At 38.0% G+C, this 25882-nt stretch overlaps 1 protein-coding gene across 1 annotated transcript in view; it reads left to right on the top strand.

The window, feature by feature from the left end:
* The window catches only part of PDE4B (phosphodiesterase 4B), a 650415-nt gene that overhangs the window by 80893 nt on the left and 543640 nt on the right, over positions 1-25882 (top strand). Inside the window, exon 2 of the mRNA XM_055585558.1 lies at positions 25155-25267. Coding sequence (XP_055441533.1) covers positions 25226-25267 — 42 coding nt within the window. The 5' untranslated portion in view covers positions 25155-25225. The remainder of the gene's footprint in view (positions 1-25154; positions 25268-25882) is intronic.

Genomic DNA, 25882 nt, shown 5'->3' with positions numbered 1-25882 from the left:
GTTTTAAAGCCTTAATTTGTACTGTTGAAAATACAAAATGGATTTCAACTTACAGTGATTTGACTTAACTATTTTTCAACTTTACAATGGTGTGAAAGCGAAATATATTCAGCCGAAAGCTTACTTCTGATATTTACTTTTGATCTTTTCCCAAGCTAGCTGTATGCAGTAGGGTACTCTCATGTTGTTGGGTGGTGCCAGTGAGGGACAGATCTCACTCAGCCACGTGATTGTGAAGATAAACAACTGATACACTTGCAACTATTCTATACCTGACAACTATTCTCTTTTTCACTTTCAGTACAATATTCAATAGATTACATGAGCAATGAATTACATTTTATTTTTAAAATACGCTTTGTGTTAGGTGATTTGCCAGACTGGAGGCTAATGTAAGTGTTTCAAGGAAGTTTAAGGTAGACTGGGCTAAGTTACGAGGTTCAGTAGGCTAGGTGTATTAAATGCATTTTTGACTTAAGATATTTTCAACTTACAATTTGTTTATTGGCACATAACTCCATTATAAATGGAGGAAGATCTGTATGAGCAATTTCGAATTGCTGGAACTGTAAGGGAATTTCTGTAATTTAAAGCTTATGAATTTACTCCCCCCCCCATGGCAAAATCCAATATCATCTCTGCTTATTTATCAAATTCAGTTTCCGTTCTTTTACTTAAATAAAACCAAAAAAAGTATTTGCTTTATGTTGGTTTGCATGTTCATGGAAAGGCCATTTCTATGTCCAATCATATGTAATTGTATATGTGAATATGTGTGTTTGAGTACATTGAGTTATATATTTATTTTAATACAATTAAAATCTAAACACTTTTTACTTTGGAAGCTAGAGAGTTCTGAAATTTAAATCAATGGATACATTAGATACCATAGCAAATGCAAATATTCATATCTCAGTATTATTTCCACCCCACCTCTGGTAGCTCAAGTATCCAAACCAACTTAATTTAAAAAACTAGACATTGTAAAAGATTGAAAAATGCATGTTTTCACACACTTAGTTTGGAGACAGGGTAATATTGATCAATTAAAGAAGAATGGAAGTCTTGTGGCTCAGGATGGTAAAGAATCTGCCTGCCACCTGGGAGACCTGGGTTCAATCCTTGGGTCCTGAAGATCCTCTGGAGAAGGAAATGGCAACCCACTCCAATATTCTTGCCTGGAGAATCCCATGAACAGAGGAGCCTGGCAGACCACAGTCCATAGGGTCGCAAAAATCAGACTCGATTGAACCGGCTTAGCATGCACGTAGGCTGTAATCAGCATTGAGAGAGGCATAGAGTCCCCTGAGAGAGATGAGATTTAAGTTGATTTTAAAGAATTTGGATATATGGAGGAGGATGGACATGCAAAAGAAAGAAATGTATGCAAGTATCTTGAGGGGATTTCCATCTACTAATGGACATCACTTAGATTATTTTTATAGCTTATTGTAAATAATGCTACAATGAACATGGGGATGTATGTATCTTCTTGAATTAGTGTGTTCATTTTCTTCAGATAAATACCCAGAGTTAAAATTGCTGGATCATATGGTATGGTGTGCTGCAGTCCATGGGGTTGCAAAGAGTTGTACATGACTGAGCGGCTGAACTGGATTGAACTGAACTGAATAGTAGTTATATTTTTAATTTTTTGAGATACTGTTTTTCTACAGTGGCTGCACAAATTTACATCTCCACTAACAGTGTACAAGGGTTCCTTTTTCTCCATAACCTTGCCAGCACTTATTACTTCTTATCTTTTTGGTTATAGCCATTCAAATAGGTGTGAGGTGATATCTCATTGTGGTTTTTATTTGCATTTCCCTAATGATTAGTGATATTGAACATCTTTTTGTGTACCGGTTGGTAATCTGTATGTCTTTTTGGAAAATATCTATTCAGATCCTCTGCAAGTTTTTAAATTGTTTTCTTTTGCTGTTGAGTTGTTTGAGTTTCTTTGAAATCAGGGAGCATGATTCTTCCAGCTTTGTTCTTCTTTCTCAATATTGTTCTAACTATTTAGGGTCTTTTATAGTTTTATATAAATTTTAGGATTGTTTGTTCTGTTTTTATGAAGAATGCCAATAGAATGTTGGTAGGGATTGTATTGAATATGTAGATTGCTTTCAATAGTATGGACATTTTAATAATGTTAATTTTTAAAATCCATGAACACAGAATATCTTCACATTTGTTTGTGTCTTTTCAGGTTCTTTTATCAATGACTTATACTTTTCAGTATACAGGTCATCTACCTCCTTGGCTAAATGTATTCCTATGCATTTTATTCTTTTTTATGCAATTGTAAATGGGAGTGTTTTATTAATTTTGCTTCTCATGGTGTTGCTGTTTAGTTGCTGAGTCATATCTAACTCTTTTGTGACCCCATGGACTGTAACCCGCCAGGTTTCTCTGTTCATGGGATTTCCCAGGCAAGAATACTGGAGTGGGTAGTCATTTCCTTCTCCAGGGGATCTTCCTGACCCAGGAATCAAACCTAGGCCTTCTGCATTGCAGGCAGATTCTTTACTACTGAGCCACTGAGGAAGCCCTTTGCTTCTGATAGCTTGTTATTAATGTATAGAAATCCAACAGATTTTGCATATTTACTTTGTATCCTGCAACTCTTCTGAATTATTTAATTGGTTCTAACATTTTTTTTGATAGAGTCTTTAGGATTTTCTATATACAATGTCATGTCATCTGCAAATAGTGACAGTTTTCCTTCTTCCTTTCCAATTTGGATGACTGTATTTTTATTGCCTAATTACTCTGGCTTGAACTTCAATAATATGTTGAATAAACAGTAAGAATTGGTGCTCTTTTCTTTTTTCCTGATCTTAGAAGGAAAACTTTCAGCTTTTCACTGCTGAGTATTATGTTAGCTGTGGGTTTGTCATAGATAACCATTATTATATTATGTTTCTTCTATAATGACTTCATTGGAAGTTTTAAAAATCATAAATGGATGTTGAATTTTATTTTTCATTGTATAAATGCAGTGCCCTAGTTTTTGGTTATCTCCAGAACCTTTGTGATTGTCTGAAAAACTTGTTTCATTTTTAATAGCCCCCAGTTTTTCAGGTTCTGCCTAGACTTTTCAGTGTCCCACAGAGGAATATCTTGGTCAGCATCTAGATTTAGACTGATTGAAAGCCAGACACTCAGTCAGCAGCTTTTAAAGTATGCAGATATATACTGTCCTGTGAAACCACAAGAATTAGCCCTGATGGCCAACAGACCAGATCATCTGGAGCTGTCTCCTGTGCAGCGGTGATAAAAATTGAGGTTCCAAGTATGTAAGCTTCTTTTGGGGAGAATCAGTGCTGTAGTGGGGCAGAGAGAGAGCACCAGGATGGCGTCCCTGGCCTATGTTTACTGAGAGCCCCTGTGTAGACCTGTAGATGTGCACTATACCTGAAGCTTGCCCCTCGGGCCAAAGCTCCAGATTAAGCAAATAGAATTCTTTCACACAAAAAAACTGGAGATGTGTTTCAGTCTGTGGTTGATTTTGTGCTCTGAGGGTGGTAGGCTGCCAAGAATTGTCTTTTCTGTTGTTGCAGTCCCATGGGATCCAGAAATCCCTGGACACAAGAGCCAGGCATTCAAAGACAATCTCAGCTACAAAAACTGGGGCACCAGATATAAATACTGAGGCACAAGACATGGAAGAGCTCCCTTTCAAGAGGTATTGGCACTTTAGAATGCAGCAGAGGGAGACTGCAAAGGTAGCGCCCACCTTCTGAGGTCTCTGGAAATGTTTACAGTCAGCCCTCACGTTTCGGTTGCCCCGCTGGCTGTGGCTATGGTGACTACCTAATAGGCCTCCTTCACAGGAAAACTGAGCTCCTGGATCTGTTGCTTCTTTTCTCTTTCAAAATTGCTAAACAATTTTGAAAAAGGAAAATAGAGTTAGAGGAGTTATAGTAACTGATTTTAGGACAGTGTGATGTAGGGATAGATGCTAAAGACCACTGGGAGTTCATGCATATATGATAAAATAATTTTTAGAGTACAGCACCTAAGTAATTCAGTGAGGGAAACAATACTGTTTTCAACTCTTAAGTGCTGGATATTTTAACTTGCATATGGAGAAACATAATCTGGATCATAATTCATGCCATATATTTAAAAAATTCAATTTGGAATTTAGATTTATACACGAACTGAAATATATATATATAATTTCTAGTAGAAAATGTATGATAATCTATGTGACCATGGGTTAAAGATTTCTTATAACACTAAAAGCACACAAAATAAATAAATAAATTGTAAAATATAAAAACTTGAAAGAATTGCTTTATGAAAGACACTATCAGAAAATAGAGCTACATACCTTAGCTTTAGAGGAAATATTTACAAAATACATGTCTGGTATAAAATTAGTTTTTAGAATACATAAATAACTTCTACACATCAGGAAAGAGAAAAATAACCAGATAAAATTATAAACAAAATATTTGAACACATAATTCATGAGAGAAGATATATAAATGAAAAATACATGAAAATATGCTCAATTTGGGGGAGAATGGCTATGTGTATACATACGGCTGAGTCCCTTCACTGTACACCTGAATTATCACAACGTTGTTAATTGGCCATACCCCAATACAAAATAAAAGGTAAAAAAAACCAACAAAAATGCAGAATCATGCTGCTGTACACCTGAAACTAACACATATTGTAAATCAGTTATGCTTCAACAAAAAGATGCTCCATATTATTGGTAATTAGGGAAATGTAAATCCAAACCACGATAAGATATCATTACACTCCCATTGAATGGTAAAGTAAGAAAACAAACAAATGAAAAAATCCTGATAACAACAAGTTTTGACAAGGATGCAGAGCATTTGGAACTCTCATTCACTGCTAAGGAGAATGCCAAATAGTTTAGATTTAAACAGCTTGGTAGTCTTTTTTTAATGAAGTTGAATATACATTTACCCAATGACTCAGATATCCTAGTCCTAGGTATTTCAATTCAGTTCAGTCGCTCAGTCGTGTCTGACTTTTTGCGACCCCATGAACCGCAGCATGCCAGGCCTCCCTGTCCATCACCAACTCCCGGAGTTTACCCAAACTCATGTCCATTGACTGAGTCAGTGATGCCATCCAACCATCTCATCCTCTGTCGTCCCCTTCTCCTCCTGCCTTCAGTCCTTCCCAACATCAGGGTCTCATATAATGAGTCAGTTCTTCGCATGAGGTGGCCAAAATATTGGAGTTTCAGCTTCAACATCAGTCCTTCCAATGAACACCCAGGACTGATCTCCTTTAGGATGGACTGGTTGGATCTCCTTGCAGTCCAAGGGACTCTCAAGAGTCTTCTCCAACACCACAGTTCAAAAGCATCAATTCTTCAGTGCTCAGCTTTCTTTATAGTCCAACTCTCACATCCATACATGACTACTGGGAAAACCATAGCCTTGACTAGACGGACCTTTGTTGACAAAGTAATGTCTCTGCTTTTGAATATGCTGTCTAGGTTGGTCATAGCTTTCCTTCCAAGTAATAAGCATCTTTTAATTTCATGGCTGAAGTCACCATCTGCAGTGATTTTGGAACCCCCAAAAATAAAGTCAGCCACTGTTTCCCCATCTATTTGCCATGAAGTGATGGGACCGGATGCCATGATCTTAGTTTTCTGAATGTTGAGCTTTAAGCCAACTTTTTCACTCTCCTCTTTCACCTTCATCAAGAGGCTCTTTAGTTCTTCTTCACTTTCTGCCATGAGGGTGGTGTCATCTGCATATCTGAGGTTATTGATATTTCTCCCAGCAATCTTGATTCCAGCTTGTGCTTCTTCCAGCCCAGCGTTTCTCATGATGTACTCTGCATATAAATTAAATAAGCAGGGTGACAATAGGTATATACCCATGATAAATTAAAACATGTTTTTAACAAATGTTTTATTATATTTGAATGTTTACTGTAACTTTTTTCATGGTAACCCAAACCTCAGAACAATTCAAATATCTATTAATCAGTTAATGGATAAGCAAATTGGTACATCCATATCATGAAATACTATTCAGTAGTAACAGTAAAACTCCTGATACACATGACAACATGAATTGATCTCAAAAGCATTATCTTGAATGAAAGAAGCTACACATGAAAGATTACATGGTATATTATTTTATTCATATTAAATTGATGATGAGGATAAGGGAGGAAAATATTCAGTTGTAGAAAAGGTAAGCTTACGGACAAGAAGCATATTGGAGGTTGCAAGAGCTAGTTGTAGGAGAAGGGATTTATTGCAAATGGGCAAGAGAGTACTCTTTGGAATGATGGAAATATTATATATATTGATTGTGTTTATGTTATAGAAATTGGTACATTATTTAGCTTAAAGTTAGCAAATTTCAATAGGTTATTTTTACTTCAGATATGTTGATTTTTAAAATCACACTTTAACAACTGGATAAACATTGGAACAACATGACCATTGGTCCTGTCTCCCACCACGTATAAACATTAATTTCATATGGACCATAATATTTAACATAAAGAATAAGATTATAAAGTCACATCTAACTCTTTGTGACCCCCTGGACTGTACCCACCAGTCTCCTCTGTCCATGAGATTTTTAGGCAATAATACTGGAGTGGGTTGTAAACATTAATTTCATATGGACCATAATATTTAACATAAAGAATAAAATTATAAAGTCACATCTAACTCTTTGTGACCCCCTGGACTGTACCCACCAGTCTCCTCTGTCCATGAGATTTTCTAGGCAATAATACTGGAGTGGGTTGCTATTTCCTCCTCCAGGGGAACTTCCCGACCCTGCGTTTCTTGTGTCTCCTGCATTGCAGGCAGATTGATTACCATTGGTGTCACCTGGAAAGATTATAGTATTTAACATAAAGGATAAGATCATAAAACTTCTAGAAGAACAAATGTGAAAAGCTCTTTGTGACTTTGGGTGGGCAAATATCTTAGAGTATGCTGCTGCTAAGTCACTTCAGTCATGTCCGACTCTGTGCGACCCCATAGACAGCAGCCCACCAGGCTCCCCTGTCCCTGGGATTCTCCAGGCAAGAACACTGGAGTGGGTTGCCATTTCCTTCTCCAATGCAGGAAAGTAAAAAGTGAAAGTGAAGTCGCTCAGTCGTGTCTGACTCTTAGTGACCCCATGGACTGCAGCCTACCAGGCTCCTCCGTCCATGGGATTTCCCAGGCAAGTGTACTGGAGTGGGGTGCCAGTGCCTTCTCCGATCTTACAGTATAAATGATACCAAATGTAAAAGAAAAAAATGTATAGTGTGAGTTCACTAATTCACTAAAAATTTCTCACTACAAAACACTTTTATTAAACTGAATAGGCATGCCACAAACTGGAGGAGATATATCTACTGAAGGATATATATCAATGTATAATGAATGCCTACAAAAATTAATAATGAAAACACAGATAACTAAATTAAAATAGTCAATGCATTTGATTAGACACTTCATAAAATATGATATGCCAAAGGCCAATGACACTTGACAAAGTTCTCAACATTACTAATCTTATCTGGCAAATGAAAGTTAAAACCACAATTTGACACCATTTCAAACCTTGTCAAAGGTCTAAAGTTAAAAAAACAAAACTGACAGTACCAAATCCTGGTGAGAATTTGCAACTGCTGGAATTTTCATATTTTGCTGTGCGTTATATACAATATTAAAACCACTGTGGAAAACTGCTTAGTAGTTTCTTTTAAATTTAAACATACTCTGTGACTATATTCAGAAATTTCACACCTATGTAGTTACTAAGAGAAATGAATATATGTGAACACTTAAAACCTGTATAAAACATTTTTAGCAGTTATTAATAAATACCCTCGAATGGTAGGAGCTCAATTATTTTTCAATAGGAGAAAGGATAAACAAATTTTGATATATTTACAAAGTGGAATACTAATCAGCACTATACATTAAAAAAAGAATGAAGTACTGGTGGATGTGACAAAACAGATGGAACTCAGTGACGTTAAGCTGAACAGAAGAAACTAGAGATAAGAGAATAGACTGTACAATTGCATATGATATACTGATAGGAATTTTTATTTTTAGAAGTTTTATTACTGGCTTATATTTTTTATTAGAATCTACTTTTTTCTAGATTCTTTTTTCACTTTTGAGTCCGTTAACTTTACCAAGAGATGAATGTTATCGGTCACTTTTTCCTGGACCACACTGTAACGTTCTTCAGTGTTCTTTTATTTCTAACCAAGTTGTCTTAAATCATATCTTTAGATATTTGCTTCATATTAATGCCTTTTTATTTTTTGGTTCCTTTTTCAGAAATATTAATTATATGTTGCTTGCTTCTTTTTTGTCATTATTTCTCCAACCCCTTTAAACTCTTTGTTAATTTCCAGTTTACTTAGTGTTATTTATGTTTGTATGTTCCCTAAATATATTTCAGCATGACCTATTCGGCTTTCTGTTGCTTCCAATTTGGCCTTTTTTTTCTATGTTGATTTTACTGTGTGCTTCACTTCTTCATTAAATTCTGCGAATCCATGTATTCATGTTTATCTTCTTTTGTTGTTTTACAGGTCATTCACTTGACAGTTCATTATGGAATGTCTTCTACTACATATTAGACATTTCTCTCAATTGCTGTGTCTCTTTTATGTAATCTTTTATAGAAGTGATCTCTCTTTCTTGCTCTCTTTCATCCATATACTCTCTATCTTTACACACACATGTGTGTCTGTACTAAGCTGTTTCAGTCGTGTCTGACTCTTTGTGACTGTAGCCCTCCAGGCCCCTCTGTCCAAGGGATTCTCCAGGCAAGAATGCTGGAGTGGGTTGCCATGCCTTCCTCCAGGGCATCTTCCTGACCGAGGTCTCCTGCATTGCAAGCAGATTCTTTACTGTCTGAGTCACCAGGGAAACCCATCTTACATTGATGGTTGTATAATAATTTTTCAGTATTGTTATTTCCACTTGTCATTCATGAATGGATTGTAGTATAAAGGACTTGGGATTAATGCCATTTCAGATACTATATTCTCTCATCTTATGGTTTGCCCTTTTGTAATGTTTGTAATATTTACCTTGTCAAATTCATCTTGACCCCCTGGTTGAATCCTTGGAGACTTTGCCCTGTGAAGCAGTTGTTAAATTCTCTTAGTAATAAAATTCAGGCATAAATAGCTTTAAAGCACAGTTATATAAGGTTGTGTTATTTCAGTTGTGTGTTTTTTTAAAGGAAAGAAGTTGAAAGAGGGCATCTTTGTGGTGAGGTGTCAAGAGATAAGACTTAACTGAAGTGTTTTGATGGGATTGTGATTCAGCAAGCCACTTAATGAGGATCTACTACATTCAAGACCCTGCAAGGCATATCTGCCTATTTCATTTAATCCTCACGATAACACTGTGAGATAGGAGGCATTGTGCCTGTTTTTAAAGAAGAACACAGTCTCAGAGAGGTCATGAAAATTGCTAAAATCCCCCAGTATAGTACACGATAAAGTTGGTTTCTCAACCTAGAATTGAATCTGGTTTCAGAGTGCTTTCCTTATAAAACTACTGGCTTGCACTGAATGTAGTTTATATTGGAGAATCTATAAATGCTTATTGCTAAAATCAGAAATATTAACTGCTGTCTTCATTCTAAAGCATACAACATTTTAGCCATGTTTAATATTGATCATATATGGTTGCAACCACATCAAAAATACATACAACAAATCCCCGGTTTTCCATCGATAGACATACAAGATTAGAAGGATCAAATGACTTGTTAAACATTCTGTAATCATTCATTGGGCTCTTACTAGTAGCTGAAGATCAGTGAGAGAAAGTCTTGTTTTATTTGGGAATTGACTACCGTCCTTTACATTCCTGATAAAATTTTAGTTATCCTACAAGAGCACATTTCTGATTTATCTTCTCTGTGAATCCTTTCCTGGTTCTCCTTTGCAGTCTTATTTAACCTTCCGGTTTGCTGTTACTATTTCAATAATATATCAGTAACTATTTACATCAATTGTTCAATCCCATTCTGCTACTCTGCTTAGACTGTGTAATCCTTGAAGACAGAGATCATGCCTTTTCATCGATGTATTCTCAGGGCTTATTCAGTACATAGCCCTCAATAATGCTCAGTGAATGATTGTCAGGTAATTGGTAAATGAATAAGAGTATTTGAGTACATTGATATAGGAATTCATAAATGAATTGCTTTGTCCTAAACTCTTTTTTGCATGAGTTTTAGCATGATCTTTAAAGTGTAAGTACAATTTTGCTAAAACAAAAACAAACAACATCCTTTCTGACAGTGCATTCAATGCAAGCCCTTAAAAAAAAAATTGCTGAAAATTCTCCCAGATTAGAGGAGGCTTCCTTGATAGCTCAGAAAGAAAAAAAAAATCCTTTAATTTAGAGGTAGCAAATGTAAGCACTGTAATTGGAACAACATTTGGACTAAATCCAGGTTACCAGAATTTTAGTCCTTGTTATGCCATTGTTAAGTGGGTGGCAAGTCACTTTGTTTAGGACTCTATATTTCTTCTGTGAAATGAGGGAACCCCATATGGCAAGTGTTACAAAATGACACTTGAATAAACTTCGAAAACCTCTGCTCTAAGGAACTGATCGAGGAGGGGTATTATAGTCGGTACTGGTTTTCAAGCTTTTCTCTAACTGACAGAACATCTTGTCAAATAAAATCTTCCATGCGGCCCCCAAATATAAAATAGGTAAAAATTGAGATTTTATGACTGCCAGCATCTTTGTCTTCTACCTGCTCAGTCTGTTCATTCATTCCATATATATATAAGATATGTTAAATACTTTTCAAATTCATGAATGAGTCCATTCTTATGATGAGGTCTAATCTTGCATCTTTAAAAATAAGCAAAGAAATTATAGTTCCTGAATACGATGATAGTTAAAGACCAGTAAATATATTTCTGTATGTTCCTTTATGCTCTATCAAAACAATGTTACACAGCATTCTGGTATATTCAGCCTTCTGCTCTTGAAAGATTTCCTCGTTTTTCATATGTCCACCTCAGTCTGAACCCCCAGTCTTTCAGTGCGGCTGGAATAGACTGTTTGGCCCCAAATTAAGTGTCTGCTTCTAAACAGGTGGTAATCATGGACAGAGTTAATATCCCATTTATTCAGTCAAGTCAGAAAATATCATGCCGTTAGTTCATTTGAGGTCCTGGGAAGATTCCTCACATTTTTGTCATCTTCCTCATAAGAAGTCTGTAATGATGTGGTATTAGTATTTCTGAGAAAGGAGCACACAGAAATTGTGTGTGTGCCTGCTTGCTTAAAATAATAATGAGCTTTGTTACTTAAATCTTCTTCCCAAGAAAAGAAGAATTTTACATTGATGATGAGTGTGTGAGTATTTGGGGGCTTCCCTGGTGGCTCAGATGGTAAAGAATCTTCCTGTAATATGGGAGGCCCAGGTTCAGTGAAGAAAATCCCCTGGAGAAGGAAATGGCAATCTGCTCCAGTGTTCTTGCCTGGAGAATCCCATGGACAGACGAGCCTAATGGGCTACAGTCCATGGGATTGCTAAGACTCCGACATGACCTGAGTGACTAGCACATTCACACTTTTTCTTTTCATGTAAGTATTTGGGGTCTTTGATTAAAAAAGACGACTTTGATCAAAATCAGAATCTCCCACGTGTCACACAAAACATATATGAAAAGCATTATACTGATGGACAATTCTAAAAAGCCAAGAGACATAGGTCTTGTGAACCAACATCAAGAGTCTTCTGTATTAATTTAAAATTATTTTTAGATATTAAAGCAAATACCTAATTTAGAAGAAGAAAATACTTGTGAATCTTTGCTCAAGCACAAGAGAAAGTAGAGGCAAATTATTATGCCATTTTAGCTGTTTTAGATCTACAGTTGTTGTATAGCCTAAGTTTTTTAATTTGATGTAAATTTATATGCGATTACATAAAAGAGTAGCTTTTCATAGGCTCCATATGTTCTGCAAACAGCAAATTCTTATCTCTTTTTTGTTTCATTATTTTAAAAAATATGTTTTTTTTCTTGTCCTGAGATCCCACTTTAATGCCCCATTATCCTCTGTATTTTGGTCCTAGACCATCTTCATTTGCTGCTTGTTCTATAATAAATAATTGTTTGCTGCTTCCAAGAGGCAACAGAGGATAATGGTTAACTGTGTGAACTCTGCAGGCATAGTGCCTGGCTGTGAAATCTGTCTCTATCCTTTCCTAGATGAGTGAGCTTGGATGAGTCATTTACTCTTTCTGTGCTTCAGAATTCTCACCTGTAAAATGGAGGCAAAAATAACTGTGAGAATTACATGGTATGCTGTATTTAGATATCATAGAATGTGCCTTCGTGTGGGCTAAGTCACTTCAGTCGTGTCCAACTCTTTGTGACCCTACGGACTGTAGCCTGCCAGGCTCCTCTGTCCATGGGATTCTCCAGGCAAGAATACTGGAGTGGGTTACCATTTCCTCGTCCAGGATATCTTCCTGACCCAGGGATCAAACTCACCTCTCTAGTCTCCTGCATTGGCAGGCAGATTCTTTACTACTAACACCACCTGGGAAGCCCATAGAATGTGCCTAACACAAAGCTAATGATGTTCCAATCACAAGAGTAAGAATATATTTCCTGTCATATTGGTTATTTGTTAGCTGGTATTTGTAGTTTACCAGGCATTCTGTTTCTGTCTCTTCCCCCGCTCCTATCTGCTGCCTTTGGATTATCACAGTTTTAGTGGATCCAGGGAGAGGCAGAGAGCATGCCTATTTTATCCACTCAGATGCTTTCCAGTAAATACTGATTGCTCTGCACAGGGAGTAAAGTGACTAGCAATATTCACAATGAGCTTCTGTGAACTATGCATTCTTACAAATAAATACATAACTTTAATGAATAGTGTAAATAAGGAAAAAAGTAATGATGTGATAAGACCTTGTGACATGTAGGGGAAGTCAGGAAAGGCTTTTCTGAAGAAATGATATGTAAATTAAAGGCTGAGGAATGAGTTAGTCAGGCAAAATGGATGGTTACAATCCTTCCCAGGGCAGGGAAGGCATGTTGGTAAACCCTAAATGCACTTTGGCTGAAGCTAAATGAGTTAAAGGGGACAGTGGTGTGGGATAAGGTGGAGGAGCCGGTAGCAGCCAACATAGGAAGCTGAGGCTGAAAAGGCAAGCTGGGACCAGATCTGAAAGCACTGATGCGTCATATTATCCCAAATGTTACAGGAAGCCATGAGGAGTGAAAAGCAGGGAAGAAATATAAGGAATTTTGCATCTAAAATAAATTTATTTATTTTTATTTTTGGCTGCATCTGGGTCTTCCTTGCTGCGAGTAGGCTTTCTCTCCTTGCAGTGAGCAGGGGCTGCTCTCGAGTTAGAGTGTGTGCCATGGCTTCTCTTGTTGTGGGGCATGGGCTCTGTGGTGAGCAGACTTCAGTAGCTGCAGCACGTGGGCTCTGTTTTTGTGCAGCTCTCAGGCTCTAGAGCACAGGGTTAGTAGTTCTGATGAAGGGTCTTAGTTGCCATGTGGCATGTGGGATCCTCCCAGAGCACAGATGGAACCTGTGTCCCCTGCATTGGGAGGTGGACTCCCAACCACTGGACTACCAGGGAAGTCTGGAATTTTGCATTTTTAAAAGATCATTCTGGAAAATGCAGAGAGAGGGAGTAGAAGAACTTCTTTCTTTGTTCCTTAGTTGCAGTGCCTGTAAGAGGACTGGAACCTCCTGTTTGAAGCTTTCCTTGATGATTTTTGCCCATAGAGGTGAACTTTACTCGTTTGTTCACCTAATTAACCCATTCTATTCCTGTCATAGCAGTCATCACACTGCACTGTGAGCCTGACCCATGCCAAGGATGACTATGTATTGTAGAGTGAATAATAACTGATTCATTTCTCTGAAGACTAGGCTGTGAGCATTGAGGTCAAGGATTATGTCATTCATCTTGTATTACCCACAGCATCTAGCAAGTCTCTTGTCACACAGCAGGTTCTCAATGGTTTTTGTTGCTGCTCTTGGGAAACCGAAGGAAAAGAAGTGTCAATATTCATGATGGATGGAAATGGGAATTTTGGATCATAGATGCAATTTAATCTTTTATACCATCATTGAAATTTGGTTACATTAATTGGGGTCCTAGAACAGCTGTGATAGGTTTATGGAAGTTACTAAATAGCACTGAAGGAGGAATTAAAATATTTCAGTTTGAGCCTGAATAGGTACCCCGAAAACACTTAATTGAGTTAAACATTTTTCATCCATACTGGCCCTTTACAACTGTCTGTAGGCTTTCTATGGTTCATTTTAGAGAGTAAGCAGAGACATTACTTTGCCAACAAAGGTCCATCTAGTCAAGGCTATGGTTTTTCCAGTGGTCATGTATGGATGTGAGAGTTGGACTGTGAAGAAGGCTGAGCGCCGAAGAATTGATGCTTTTGAACTGTGGTGTTGGAGAAGACTCTTTAGAGTCCCTTGGACTGCAAGGAGATCCAACCAGTCCATCCTAAAGGAGATCAGTCCTGGATATTCATTGGAAGGACTGATGCTGAAGCTGAAACTCCAGTACTTTGGCCACCTCATGTGAAGAGTTGACTCATTGGAAAAGACCCTGATGCTGGGAGGGATTGGGGGCAGGAGGAAAAGGGGACGACAGAGGATGAGATGGCTGGATGGTATCACCGACTCGATGGACATGAGTTTGGGTGAACTCTGGGAGGTGGTGATGGACAGGGAGGCCTGGCATGCCTCGATTCATGGGGTCACAAAGAGTCAAACATGACTGAGTGACTAAACTGAACCGAAATGAACTGAAAAATTCCTTCACCCTTTCTAAATCTTCCCTGATCACATCATCATTTTGGTACAATGATAACTCAGAGATGTAAACCCTCAGATGCTGAGAGAGCTTACAATATCAAATTGTTCATTATTTAAATATATGGGTTGAATTTAATAAAGGACTTCTTTGTTCTTTCCCTCTTATTGAAAATGGAACCCCAAATGGATGAAAAACAAAACAATTTATATACTGTCTTATGGCATTTTAAACTATAAAAATTTAATCAGTGTACTAGTTACTTTTTTTAGAATAGGAAAAATAATTCAACCCTTAAAAAATTTTCTACTTAGATACTTTTTATTAGAGAGAAACTCACTAATAATCCCATTAAGACATATATGAGTGGAAACATGGGAATTGTTTATTACTTTCTTGTTCTATTATTGTCAGGAATTAACATTCATCCAAACAAATTATATAATAAGAATTGTTTCTTTTTTTCTTGTCAGCATCTGTATTGATTTCAAGTTTGTGTTCTATTAGCAAATTATAAAAACACATTTTATAGTAGAAACTGGTTTTAAGTGGCTGTTTGGGAAAGATGCTTTACTCAGTGTAGAATTTAGCCTAGCTACTTTGCAATCTGATGACTATTAAAGGATGCCATTATCTCTCTGTTGCTTATAATTCTCTCAGGTTTAGCTAGTGATTTAAGTTCATATTAATTTTTAATACTTTTCAGTTTTTATCTCAAAATCTTTGATGCTTATTGCCTCACTAAACAAACGGATTTTTCTCCCCCAGAAATGGCTACATCTAAATGTTGGGTGCTAATAGTTTTAAGAAGTTTTACACAGAATATCTTTTTGGATTACATATATCTTTTTGATCAACATTTTTTGCTGTCCATTATTTGTATCCCATTACAACGGTTTTGGGGAGGAAGCGCATTTGTCTCTTCCCAACAGTCAAATCCCAAATCATACCTAATTGGGCACAGTAGCCCTGAATTTCTGAAAGTTTGATGAGGCTCAGTAGATACAAACTCCATCTCCTTTTGCCTTCAATCTTTCCCAGCATCAGTCTTCTCCAGGAAGTCAGCTCTTTCTATCAGGTGGCCAAAGTATTGGAGCTTCAGCATCAGTCCTTCCAATGAATATTCAGGATTGTACTTTATGAATTAGTAAAATTTCCAAAGAATTAGAGGATTGACATAGAAATTGCCAACTTCTAACTCTCTCAATTGAGACCATTAAGAAACAAAAGAAATGCTCAGGACTTCCCGGTGGGTGGTCCATTGGTTAAAATTTTGCATTCCAAAGCAGTGTACATGGGTTGGATCCCTGGTGGGGAAACTAAGATCCCATAGGCCAAGGGGCAACTAACCAACCCTACACAGGGAAACTACTGATCAATCCCACGCACCACACCTAGAGAGAGAAGCCTGCTGCTCACAATGAAGATTCCTTAAGCAGCACCTAAGACCTGATGTAGCCAAAATAAACTTATATAAAAAAAAATGCTAATGTCCCATTACATTGTCATCTCAAAAATGGACATTTTTATATCTGAAAGAATGATGAGTAGGTCTTCTGTTGAAAAAGAAATGGGGACTGTAATCCCAAACAGAGGACCAAGAAGCATCCAGATATCCCACATTCTCCAAGGAGAGCTGTGTATAAAAGTGCTCAGGCAACTCCCTCTGAGAAGGAACCAGGTGGGTCCTGACATCAGTTGTCACTCCAGTAGCCTCCCAATCCTCATATAAACTGCCTCTGGGTGAGAGGAGGATGAAATGTGAAGGGGTGCTGGAGAAGTGAATTACTGACCTACTGAAGAGCCACTTCTAGAGATGTGGGATATTTTCAGTGAAAAGAAGGTCAGCTTCTGTAGCCCTTAGGAAAACAAAAGTGATTTAATACAAGAAACTGATTATATAAATACGAATGATGCAAATGAAAGCAGACGAGTGAGATAATCCAAAGATTAGTGAAGCAGCTACCATTCCAAGTGCGGAGGGAGAAAGGGATGGTGGTATTATGAGGGTTTAGTGGTGCAAAGGAGGGGTCACCACCATAGGAGCTGGAATCACCAAGGGGTCACTCTGAAGCTAGTGAGCAGACATCTGATGGGGTATTGTGTAGCTGCTTCGGGGTATGCCAGGATGGAGGGCCAGTGTTGCCTGTGCTACTGAAATAGGGAGAGAGTTCCTTCTCTCTAATTTTCTTCTTCCACTTTCCTCTTCATGATTCCTGTTGTCAACATCTAAAGGAAGCCAGCCAGGGAGAGAATTTGTGAAACACAATTTGCAACGTCTCAGCCTGCACATCACACAGCAGAGTTTAGAATGGTTGGCTTGGGTCTGGAAGACATTGATAAACAACTGAGACGGTATCTCATTTCTCCATTGATCATCTATGCAGAAGACATCCTGAACCATTTTTTTTTAATTAATGAATTAATTTATTTGGCTGTATTGGGTCTTAGTTGTGGCATGTGGGATCTTTCATTGTGGTACACTGACTCTCAAGTTGTACTTAGTTGTGGAATCTTGGTTCTCTGACCAGGGATCAAACCAGCATTCCCTGCGTTGGAAGGTGGCCCCTTTCTGATCTGTTCTTTATGTCCCTTGAGCTAAGGAGAAGAAATGGAGAAAGATATCAGGAGAGAGAGAAGAGACAGCAGCAAAGCATCTTAACCTTCATTACTAGGGTTAACAAGAATGCTTGAACTTATTCTGGATAAATGCACTGTGGCTTGAGCCATCTCATTTTTACTTCAACCACAAGAATAGATTTTTTCAAGGGGACCCTACCAACAAGAGTTTCAATGTGTACCAATGGGAATGGCAGCTGAGGAGATGAGAAAATTTATTTTTTTTCCTACTTATCCCTAAGAAGAGAGCCACCATTTGGACACCTGCCTTAGAGAAGGCGTCAATATATAGTCTCCTTTTGTTAGAGAAGCAGTGACACTCAACAGAGGACTGCAATTAAAGGCCCAGTTATATAACAGGGCTTTCTTTTTATTAACTCTTCCACTCTGCTGTAGTGTGGAAGCAGGTAGAACCTAAAGAAGAGAGGGGAGAGAAGGAATGAATGAATAGACTATTCCCTCTTCCCAGTGTAAGTCCTACACACTGGCCACTGAGTAGCTCCGCAGGTTGTGAACACTGAACTGAGAAAAGGGAAGGAGATGTGGTGTAAAGCTGTTAGTTATAAGTTATGTACTCAATTTGAACTGTTGTTAAGGAAGAGGATATAGATTTAACATTGCAGATTGAAAGCGGTTATTGGAGAAAAATGAAAACATGTACAAAATGTTCAATAGATCAATTATACAAAAAACAAAATTAAACTCCTTTGAATACCGTCTCAGAATAAAGAGAAATCTTTAAATTGAAAAAGATAACTTTATTCAAAACTCAAAGTATTACACTATTTTTTTTTTCATTTCTTCAAGGTTTGGTTGTTTCATATATGGTTTCTATCCATAAAGTAGGATTTTAGAATGACTGCCATTATTTACTGAAATTTCTGTCAATCAAGAATTACTACTGGTAACTGAAACCTGCTGAAAGAGAAATTTACATGATAGCTATATCAGTCAGTGTCTTCTCCCTTGTTTTAGATTTTATAAAAGAGGGAAATAACATATGATGAATACTATAGTCTTAGAAAAAATAACAGAATGTTGTGAAAGATTAATATATTTAAAAGCACCACTTAAGTGGTGAAAGATAAAACTACAGGAAAACTATTCATACATGCCAATATGGAATTTATTGTCATCATACTTGCTCATAACTTTAGGAATTCTTAGAAATACTTCATTTTAATGAAGCATATGGCATTCTATGTATTGAGAAGCAAATTTTGCTAACAGAGGAATAGTTTCAGATTAGGAGAACTTGACTTCTCTCTGTTTACATTTGCCTTAAATTTGAGGCCTTATAAAATGTCAGTATCTATTTAAAATTACTCTTTTTTGTCCTAACATGATTAGGGAGCATGATTCCAGAAAACTGATCAATTTAACCTGTAGTTCAACATCAGAAAAATAAATAAAAATCACTTTTCTACCTTGAAAAGATGTGAATAAGCCCCCAATCAGTTGCATAGTGATTGGTGAAGAGTCTTGGCTTATAAATAATGTCTTAGTCTGAAACAAGAGAGCATGTGACTGTGAGTATTTCATTACTGCTCTGAGCCTTTATTCCCTCACCTATCATGATAGCTGTGCCCACCTCATTTGGCTGGCAGCTCTAATGAGACATAATTGGACTCATATATGTGTAGTGCATATACTGGCACAAGATGAATTCTCTATCCGTGTTAGTCCAAAGGATAGGCAACTGACATTCAGTTCAGTTCAGTTGCTCAGTTGTGTCCAACTCTTTGCAACCCCATGGACTGCTGCACTCCAGGCTCCCCTGTCCATCACCAACTTCTGGAGCTTGCTCAAACTCATATCCATTGAGCCGGTGAGGCCATCCAACCGTCTCATCCTCTGTCATCCCCTTCTCCTCCCACCTTCAATCTTTCCCAGCATCAGGGTCTTTTCCAGTGAGTCATTTCTTTGCATCAGGTGGCCAAAGTATTGGAGTTTCAGCTTCAGCATCAGTCCTTCCAATGAATATTCAGGACTGATTTTCTTTAGGATGGACTTGTTGGATCTCCTTCCTGTCCAAAGGACTCTCAGGAATCTTCTCCAACACCACAGTTCAAAAGCATCAATTCTTCAGTTCTCAGCTTTCTTTATAGTCTCAACTCTCACATCCATACATGACTCCTGGAAAAACCATAGCCTTGACTATATGGACCTTTGTTGGCAAAGTAATATTTCTGCTTTTGAATATGCTGTCTAGGTTGGTCATAGCTTTTCTTCCAAGGAGTAAGCGTCTTTTAATTTCATGGCTGCAGTCACCATCTGAAGTGTTTTTGGAGCCCCCCAAAATAAAGTCTGTCACTGTTTCCCCATCTATTTGAAGGAAAGTTATGACCAACCTAGATAGCATATTCAAAAACAGAGACATTATTTTGCCAACAAAGGTTTGTCTAGTCAAGGCTATGGTTTTTCCAATGGTCATGTATGGATGTGAGAGTTGGACTGTGAAGAAGGCTGAGCACCGAAGAATTGATGCTTTTAAACCATGGTGTTGGAGAAGACTCTTGAGAGTCCCTTGGACTGCAAGGAGATCCAACCAGTCCATTCTGAAGGAGATCAGCCCTGGGATTTCTTGGAAGGAATGATGCTAAAGCTGAAACTCCAGTACTTTGGCCACCTCATGCCAAGAGTTGACTCATTGGAAAAGACTCTGATGCTGGGAGGGAGTGGGGGCAAGAGGAGAAGGGGACGACAGAGGATGAGATGGCTGGATGGCATCACTGACTCGATGGATGTGAGTCTGAGTGAACTCTGGAAGTTGGTGATGGACAGGGAGGCCTGGCATGCTGCGATTCATGGGGTCGCAAAGACTCGGACATGACTGAGCGACTGATCTGATCTGATCTGATGGAGCCAGATGCCATGATCTTAGTTTTCTGAATGTTGAGTTTTAAACCGACTTTTTCACTCTCTTCTTTCACTTTCATCAAGAGGCTCTTTAGTTCTTCTTCACTTTCTGCAGTAAGTGTGATGTCATCTGCATATCTGAGGTTATTGATATTTCTCCTGGCAATCTTGATTCCAGCTTGTGTTTCATCTAGCCCAGCATTTCTCATGATGTACTCTGCATTTAAGTTAAATAAACAGGGTGACAATATACAGCCTTGACATACTCCTTTCCCTATTTGGAACCAGTCTGTTGTTCCATGTCAGGTTCTAACTGTTGCTTCTTGACCTGCATACAGATTTCTCAAGAGGCAGGTCAGGTGGTCTGGTATTTCCATCTCTTGAAGAATTTTCCACAGTTTGTTGCAATCAGCAATAGTATGGCACTTATAATCTCTATTTTTCTATTTTATAATGTATCAATAATATATAATGTAATGCTGTTATATTGTATGTTATCAATATTATATGGGCTTCCTTGATGGCTCAAACAGTAAAGTATCTGCCTGTAATGCTGGAGACCTGGGTTTGATGCCTGGGTTGGGAAGATCCCCTGGACGAAGGCATGCAACTTGCTCCAGTATTCTTGCCTGGAGAATCCCCATGGATAGAGGAGCCTGGTGGGCTACAGTCCATGGGGTTGCAAAGAGTCAGACATGACTGGGCAACTAAGCACAGGACATTAATATTATATAGCAATAGTATAATACAGTAATATAACAGTATAGTATTAAACATAACATTTCTCTGATTTCCCAAACAGAACTACTGTTGCCCCCATGAGTGATAACATAGAACTATTTCTGCCTTACAAAAGCAACTTGAAATCTTGCCTGCTGACCTTCTTTTCTAAAAGCCATAAAACCATTCTAAAACTCCAACTAGATTTTACTTACTCATTCTCTAACAGTTGTTTATTGAGACCCTGCTTTATGTCAGCCACTGTACTACACGCTGAGGGGGTAAATTTGAAACTAGCCCTCTGGCTTTGTAAAGTTTTTGGACAAATCTGTTTTCAGTCAGGGTTTCCATAGGAAATAGATTGTACTCCCACAGGGAATGAAAGAAAATTTAATGGAGGTCCTATTTACAATGGAGTAGGAAATGGCAACCCACTCCAGTATTCTTGCTTGAGAATTCCATGGACAGAGGAGCCTGGTGGGCTATGGTCCGTAGGTTTCCCAAGATTTGGACACTACTGAAGCAACTCTGCATGCACACACTATTTACAAAAGGTGTAGACAGGGTTGAGGATGACCCAAAGGGATAACCAAGCACTATAAGAATAGCAACAGTGGAAAGCTGCCATCAGCTTTATGTTTGAAAGGTAAAGTGGAAGCAGTAGTTAATGGAAGTTAGGGAAACCTGTCTTCTTAGAGATGGGTGATTATAGGAGCTGTGATCTAGAGAAAGGGCTTTCATTACTATTGCACCCTGGCCAGTAGAGAGGACCTTTTCTTTCCTGCTGCCTTCCCGCTGTACTTCTCAGGAGTCAGACGGCTAGAGAGCCCATGGACTCAGTCTGTGAGGACCAGCCTCCTGTGACACAACCAAGATGGAGAAGGTATTGGAGTGGATCTCGAGGAGACAAATGTAAACTACCTAGAAAATAATCTCTTCTTCCCTCCTTTATCTTGTTTTTTGTAACAAGTGCTGGTTTTTATTTCTGAATGTAAAATTAATATATTTTATATGTAGAACATTTGAAAAACTGCCTTGTAACTTTTGTAACTTGAGATCTTGCTTTTTCCTAGCCAGGACATGCTCCCAGTTGAAGCCACATGAATCTGTCCAGTCAGCTTTCACACTCGGAGTGTTATAAAACCTAAGTTTATTTTCATGGCTAAGACCTCACAAAAATACTGTTGCATGCCCCAAATCTACTGATGTTACCCTGGAACATGTTGTCTTTCTGCCTGTCATAAACTTCCTTAGCATGGCATCTTCTTGCATAGTCACAGTCTTAGTACATTAGATTCCTTTCCATATTTTTGCACACCATATTTTTTCCCACTATCTCTGCTAAACAAATTCTATTCATTATTTAAGACTAAAATAAAACCTCATTTATTTCCCAGAAACCCAAAGATTTTAATATTTAATTATATTCTTTGATTCACTCATTTTACAAATATTTTTGAGAACCTATTAAGTGCATATTTAACATATGTAAGTCTTTGCTGCCTGACTAGACCTAAAATTCTTGAGAGTCATATTTGCGTTGAGCTTCATTTGGATCCTATCACAGCTTTGCTCACTTCTAAGAAAATATAGCTAAGGTCTTACCTTCATTTCTGCTGGGGAAGCTTGATCACAGTTCCTTCCTGCTGAAGACAGCCTCAGAATTTCTATTCCAGTTGTGCTGTTTTATCCTATTTTTAAGTGCATTTCCTGCCAAGCAACATGGATCACTTTTTTTGGCTTGGAAAAGAATATCACAAAAGTTTGGAAAAGAAAGAAAAATTTCTATGCCTCTTACATAATGTTCACTGTTACAACGTTACACAGCTTCTTTAATATTTTTCTATGCTTATATTTTTGAGAATTATAATCATTGGGTATGTCCAATTTTATATCCTACATATAAAGCTTACATCTTGAATCTTGCTTTTTCTTTTAACATAGGGGTATAAACATTTTTTTTTTCAGGTTCTGCCTCAGAGAGGCACTCAAGATTGAATATAACAGAGAAAAAATATATCTGTTATTTGTTGAACCTTTGCTAGGTTTCCGGAGAAGGCAATGGCACCCCACTCCAGTACTCTCGCCTGGAAAATCCCATAGACGGAGGAGCCTGGTAGGCTGCAGTCCAGGGGTTCACTAAGGGTCAGACACAACTGAGCAACTTCATTTTCACTTTTCACTTTCATGCATTGGAGAAGGAAATGGCAACCTACTCCAGCGTTCTTCCTGGCCTAGTGGGCTGCCGTCTAGGGGTCGCACAGAGTCGGACATGACTGAAGCAACTTAGCAGCAGGAGCAGCTAGGTTTCAAGCAGGTTTTGAATAAGAGCTCTAAATTTCTGCTTATTCCTCTTTGGTCAGTGTTAGAAAAGCTCAATAATTGTAATCATGCCTCGGTGTATGATGAGGAAATTCTTTTCCTTGTCATATTGAACTGAACACCTGGAAAGCCTGTGGGGTTCTCTCCTTAGAAGACTTACAGAGGTGCAGTTTCTCCCTCCCCCACTCTCCTATCTACTCTGTCAATTTTGCTGCCAACCTCTGCATAATATAGTCAAATTATGTGCGAGAAATTCAACCCTAGTTTCCTGGGTGATGGTACAATGCCACTACTTAGTATTCCTAGTCACATAGCTACAGTTCCATCACTCTGTTAATCTATATATATCTTCATGTTCAAGAAGCAGACATTTCAAATCCAGCATGTATTAAGGGTTTTCAATGTACCAAGTAAGAAAACATAGGAGCTCTGGATCTCAGTATTGATGAAGCCATTTTTTTATTACTAAAAATTATATTTATTTTTTAAACTTTTTTCTTACGGAAAATCTTAAACACACAAAAGTGGGAGGTTTTTGATATTAAGATTTGAGAATCCACTGTCTGGACCAATATTTTTGGATTCAATGATTTCTGCAGTGTATCTTTTCCAGTTCAATTTTGCAAAGTCAAAACTCTTCATATTCTTTTTTAGACTATTGTATGTCTGAACTTTAAATTTTGGCCTGTTTTAATAGCCTGAGTTTTCATATTCATAAATCAGTGACTCTTTTTCCTCTGGAGTTTGCACAAGTATGGTGCACCCTTAAATTTTGGAAATGTTATTGAGGTTCTTTGTTTCTGAAGTGAATTCTAATGATCTACACAAAACAAATGTCATGAACTGAAGTGTCTGCTTCAGAATGGCCAAGTTTGTGTGATTTAAACCAGGAAATTCTAGCTCTTTCTACCTCTTGGTTGCTCAATTCTCTGTGATGAGTATTTGCATATGTACATATAAGAAGTTTAAACTAATGGTAAAATTGAAATTAAGATTTTTTGAGTCACGCATATTTTTTGTATTGGTTTAGTTTTCCTTTTTATTGACAGTAGCATCAATGGATCATGGAGAAGGAAATGGCAACCCACTCCAGTATTCCTGTCTGGAGAATCCTATGGACTGAGAAGCCTGGCAGGCCACAGTCCATAGGGTCACAGAGTCGGACACAAGTGAAGTGACTTAGCATGCATGCATGCATCAGTGGATCATATACCTTAAATTCAAAATCTGCTATGTTTTAACTGTGTTGGTGGTTTAGGCACTAAGTCATGTCCAACTCTTGCAACCCCATGGACTGTAGCCCGCCAGGCTCCTCTGTCCATAGGATTTTCCAGGTAAGAATACTGAAGTGGGTTGCTATTTCTTTTCTAGTTTTAGTTGTGTTACTTTGGCCAAATCAATTTTCTGATCCTCTGTTATCTCATTATTAAAAAAAAGATGAAAGCAATCTCACAGATTGTTATGGAGATCAAATGAAATACTGGTTGGGAAGATAATTCATAAGTATAAAGCCTTTCACTAAAACCTAGTATTTCTATAGTCTTAAAGATCATTGATAATTTGGGAGCCTAATTATTACCCGCTATTCCTTTTCTCTCCCTTTAGATAGCTTTTCTTGGACTTCTGCATGTTGTGAACCTCTTTTCTCACAGCTCAGCTTTAGTTAGCTTGGTAAATTGTGATATTTGCTTATCCACATGCATTGTATACCTTCAGATGTTAGTGCAGAGAACACCGTGTATTTGTATTTAACTAAGGATACTGAGCTGTTCTTTTTTTGTGTGTCTTTTTTCCCTGTAGGTCTTAAAAATTGACAGCACAGCTGCCTTGAATAACAGACATCCTGAGAGGGGCTGTTTTTCACCTGTATAATGAAGAAAAGCAGGAGTGTGATGACAGTGACGGCTGATGATGTAAGTTCCAAAAGCCATAGAATTGCCGACTCTACCCACTCTTTGTCTGCCTAATAAAGAAGGCATTCCATGATTCTGTTCTAAGGGCAGGTAAGGTTGTTTAGAAGTACCACTCCATCACTAGGTATTTCTATGACACGGGGCATTGCCAGCCCTTGGACCCAGAACTCTGCGAGGTAGACAGCAGACATACCACCCTCGTTGCAGCTTGGAAATAAGCTCAGTTTGAGCTTTGTGGTTTTTATTTGCAAAATACCAGTCTGGAAATTTTTCTTTTCACCATTTCTTGATGACTTTCTTGTACATTTTTATCCGTGTATAGCTAGTCCTTGAGTCACCTCTTGAGGTGGGGTCTTTGACAGCTGTTTGTATTTAGAAGAAATTTGTGAGGTACACATCTTCTAGGACTTAACTGCTCAGTGTGGGCCTCAGACCAGCAGTGCCAGCATCACCTGTGGATTTGTTAGAAATGCAGAATCTCAGAACCAGACCTTAGACCTATTGATCAAACTTTGTATTAACAAGTTCCCAGGGAGACCAGTTATGTACATTATATTTGAGAAGCCCTGCTCTGGGTCCTTTGAAGAAGTGAAGAAGTCTATAGACATTATTTTC

Source organism: Bubalus kerabau, chromosome 6 (genome assembly GCF_029407905.1).
Source record: "Bubalus kerabau isolate K-KA32 ecotype Philippines breed swamp buffalo chromosome 6, PCC_UOA_SB_1v2, whole genome shotgun sequence".
NCBI classification, from domain to species: domain Eukaryota; kingdom Metazoa; phylum Chordata; class Mammalia; order Artiodactyla; family Bovidae; genus Bubalus; species Bubalus kerabau.
Note: the sequence above shows the minus strand (reverse complement) of the source record. Positions and strands in the feature narration are given on the sequence as shown.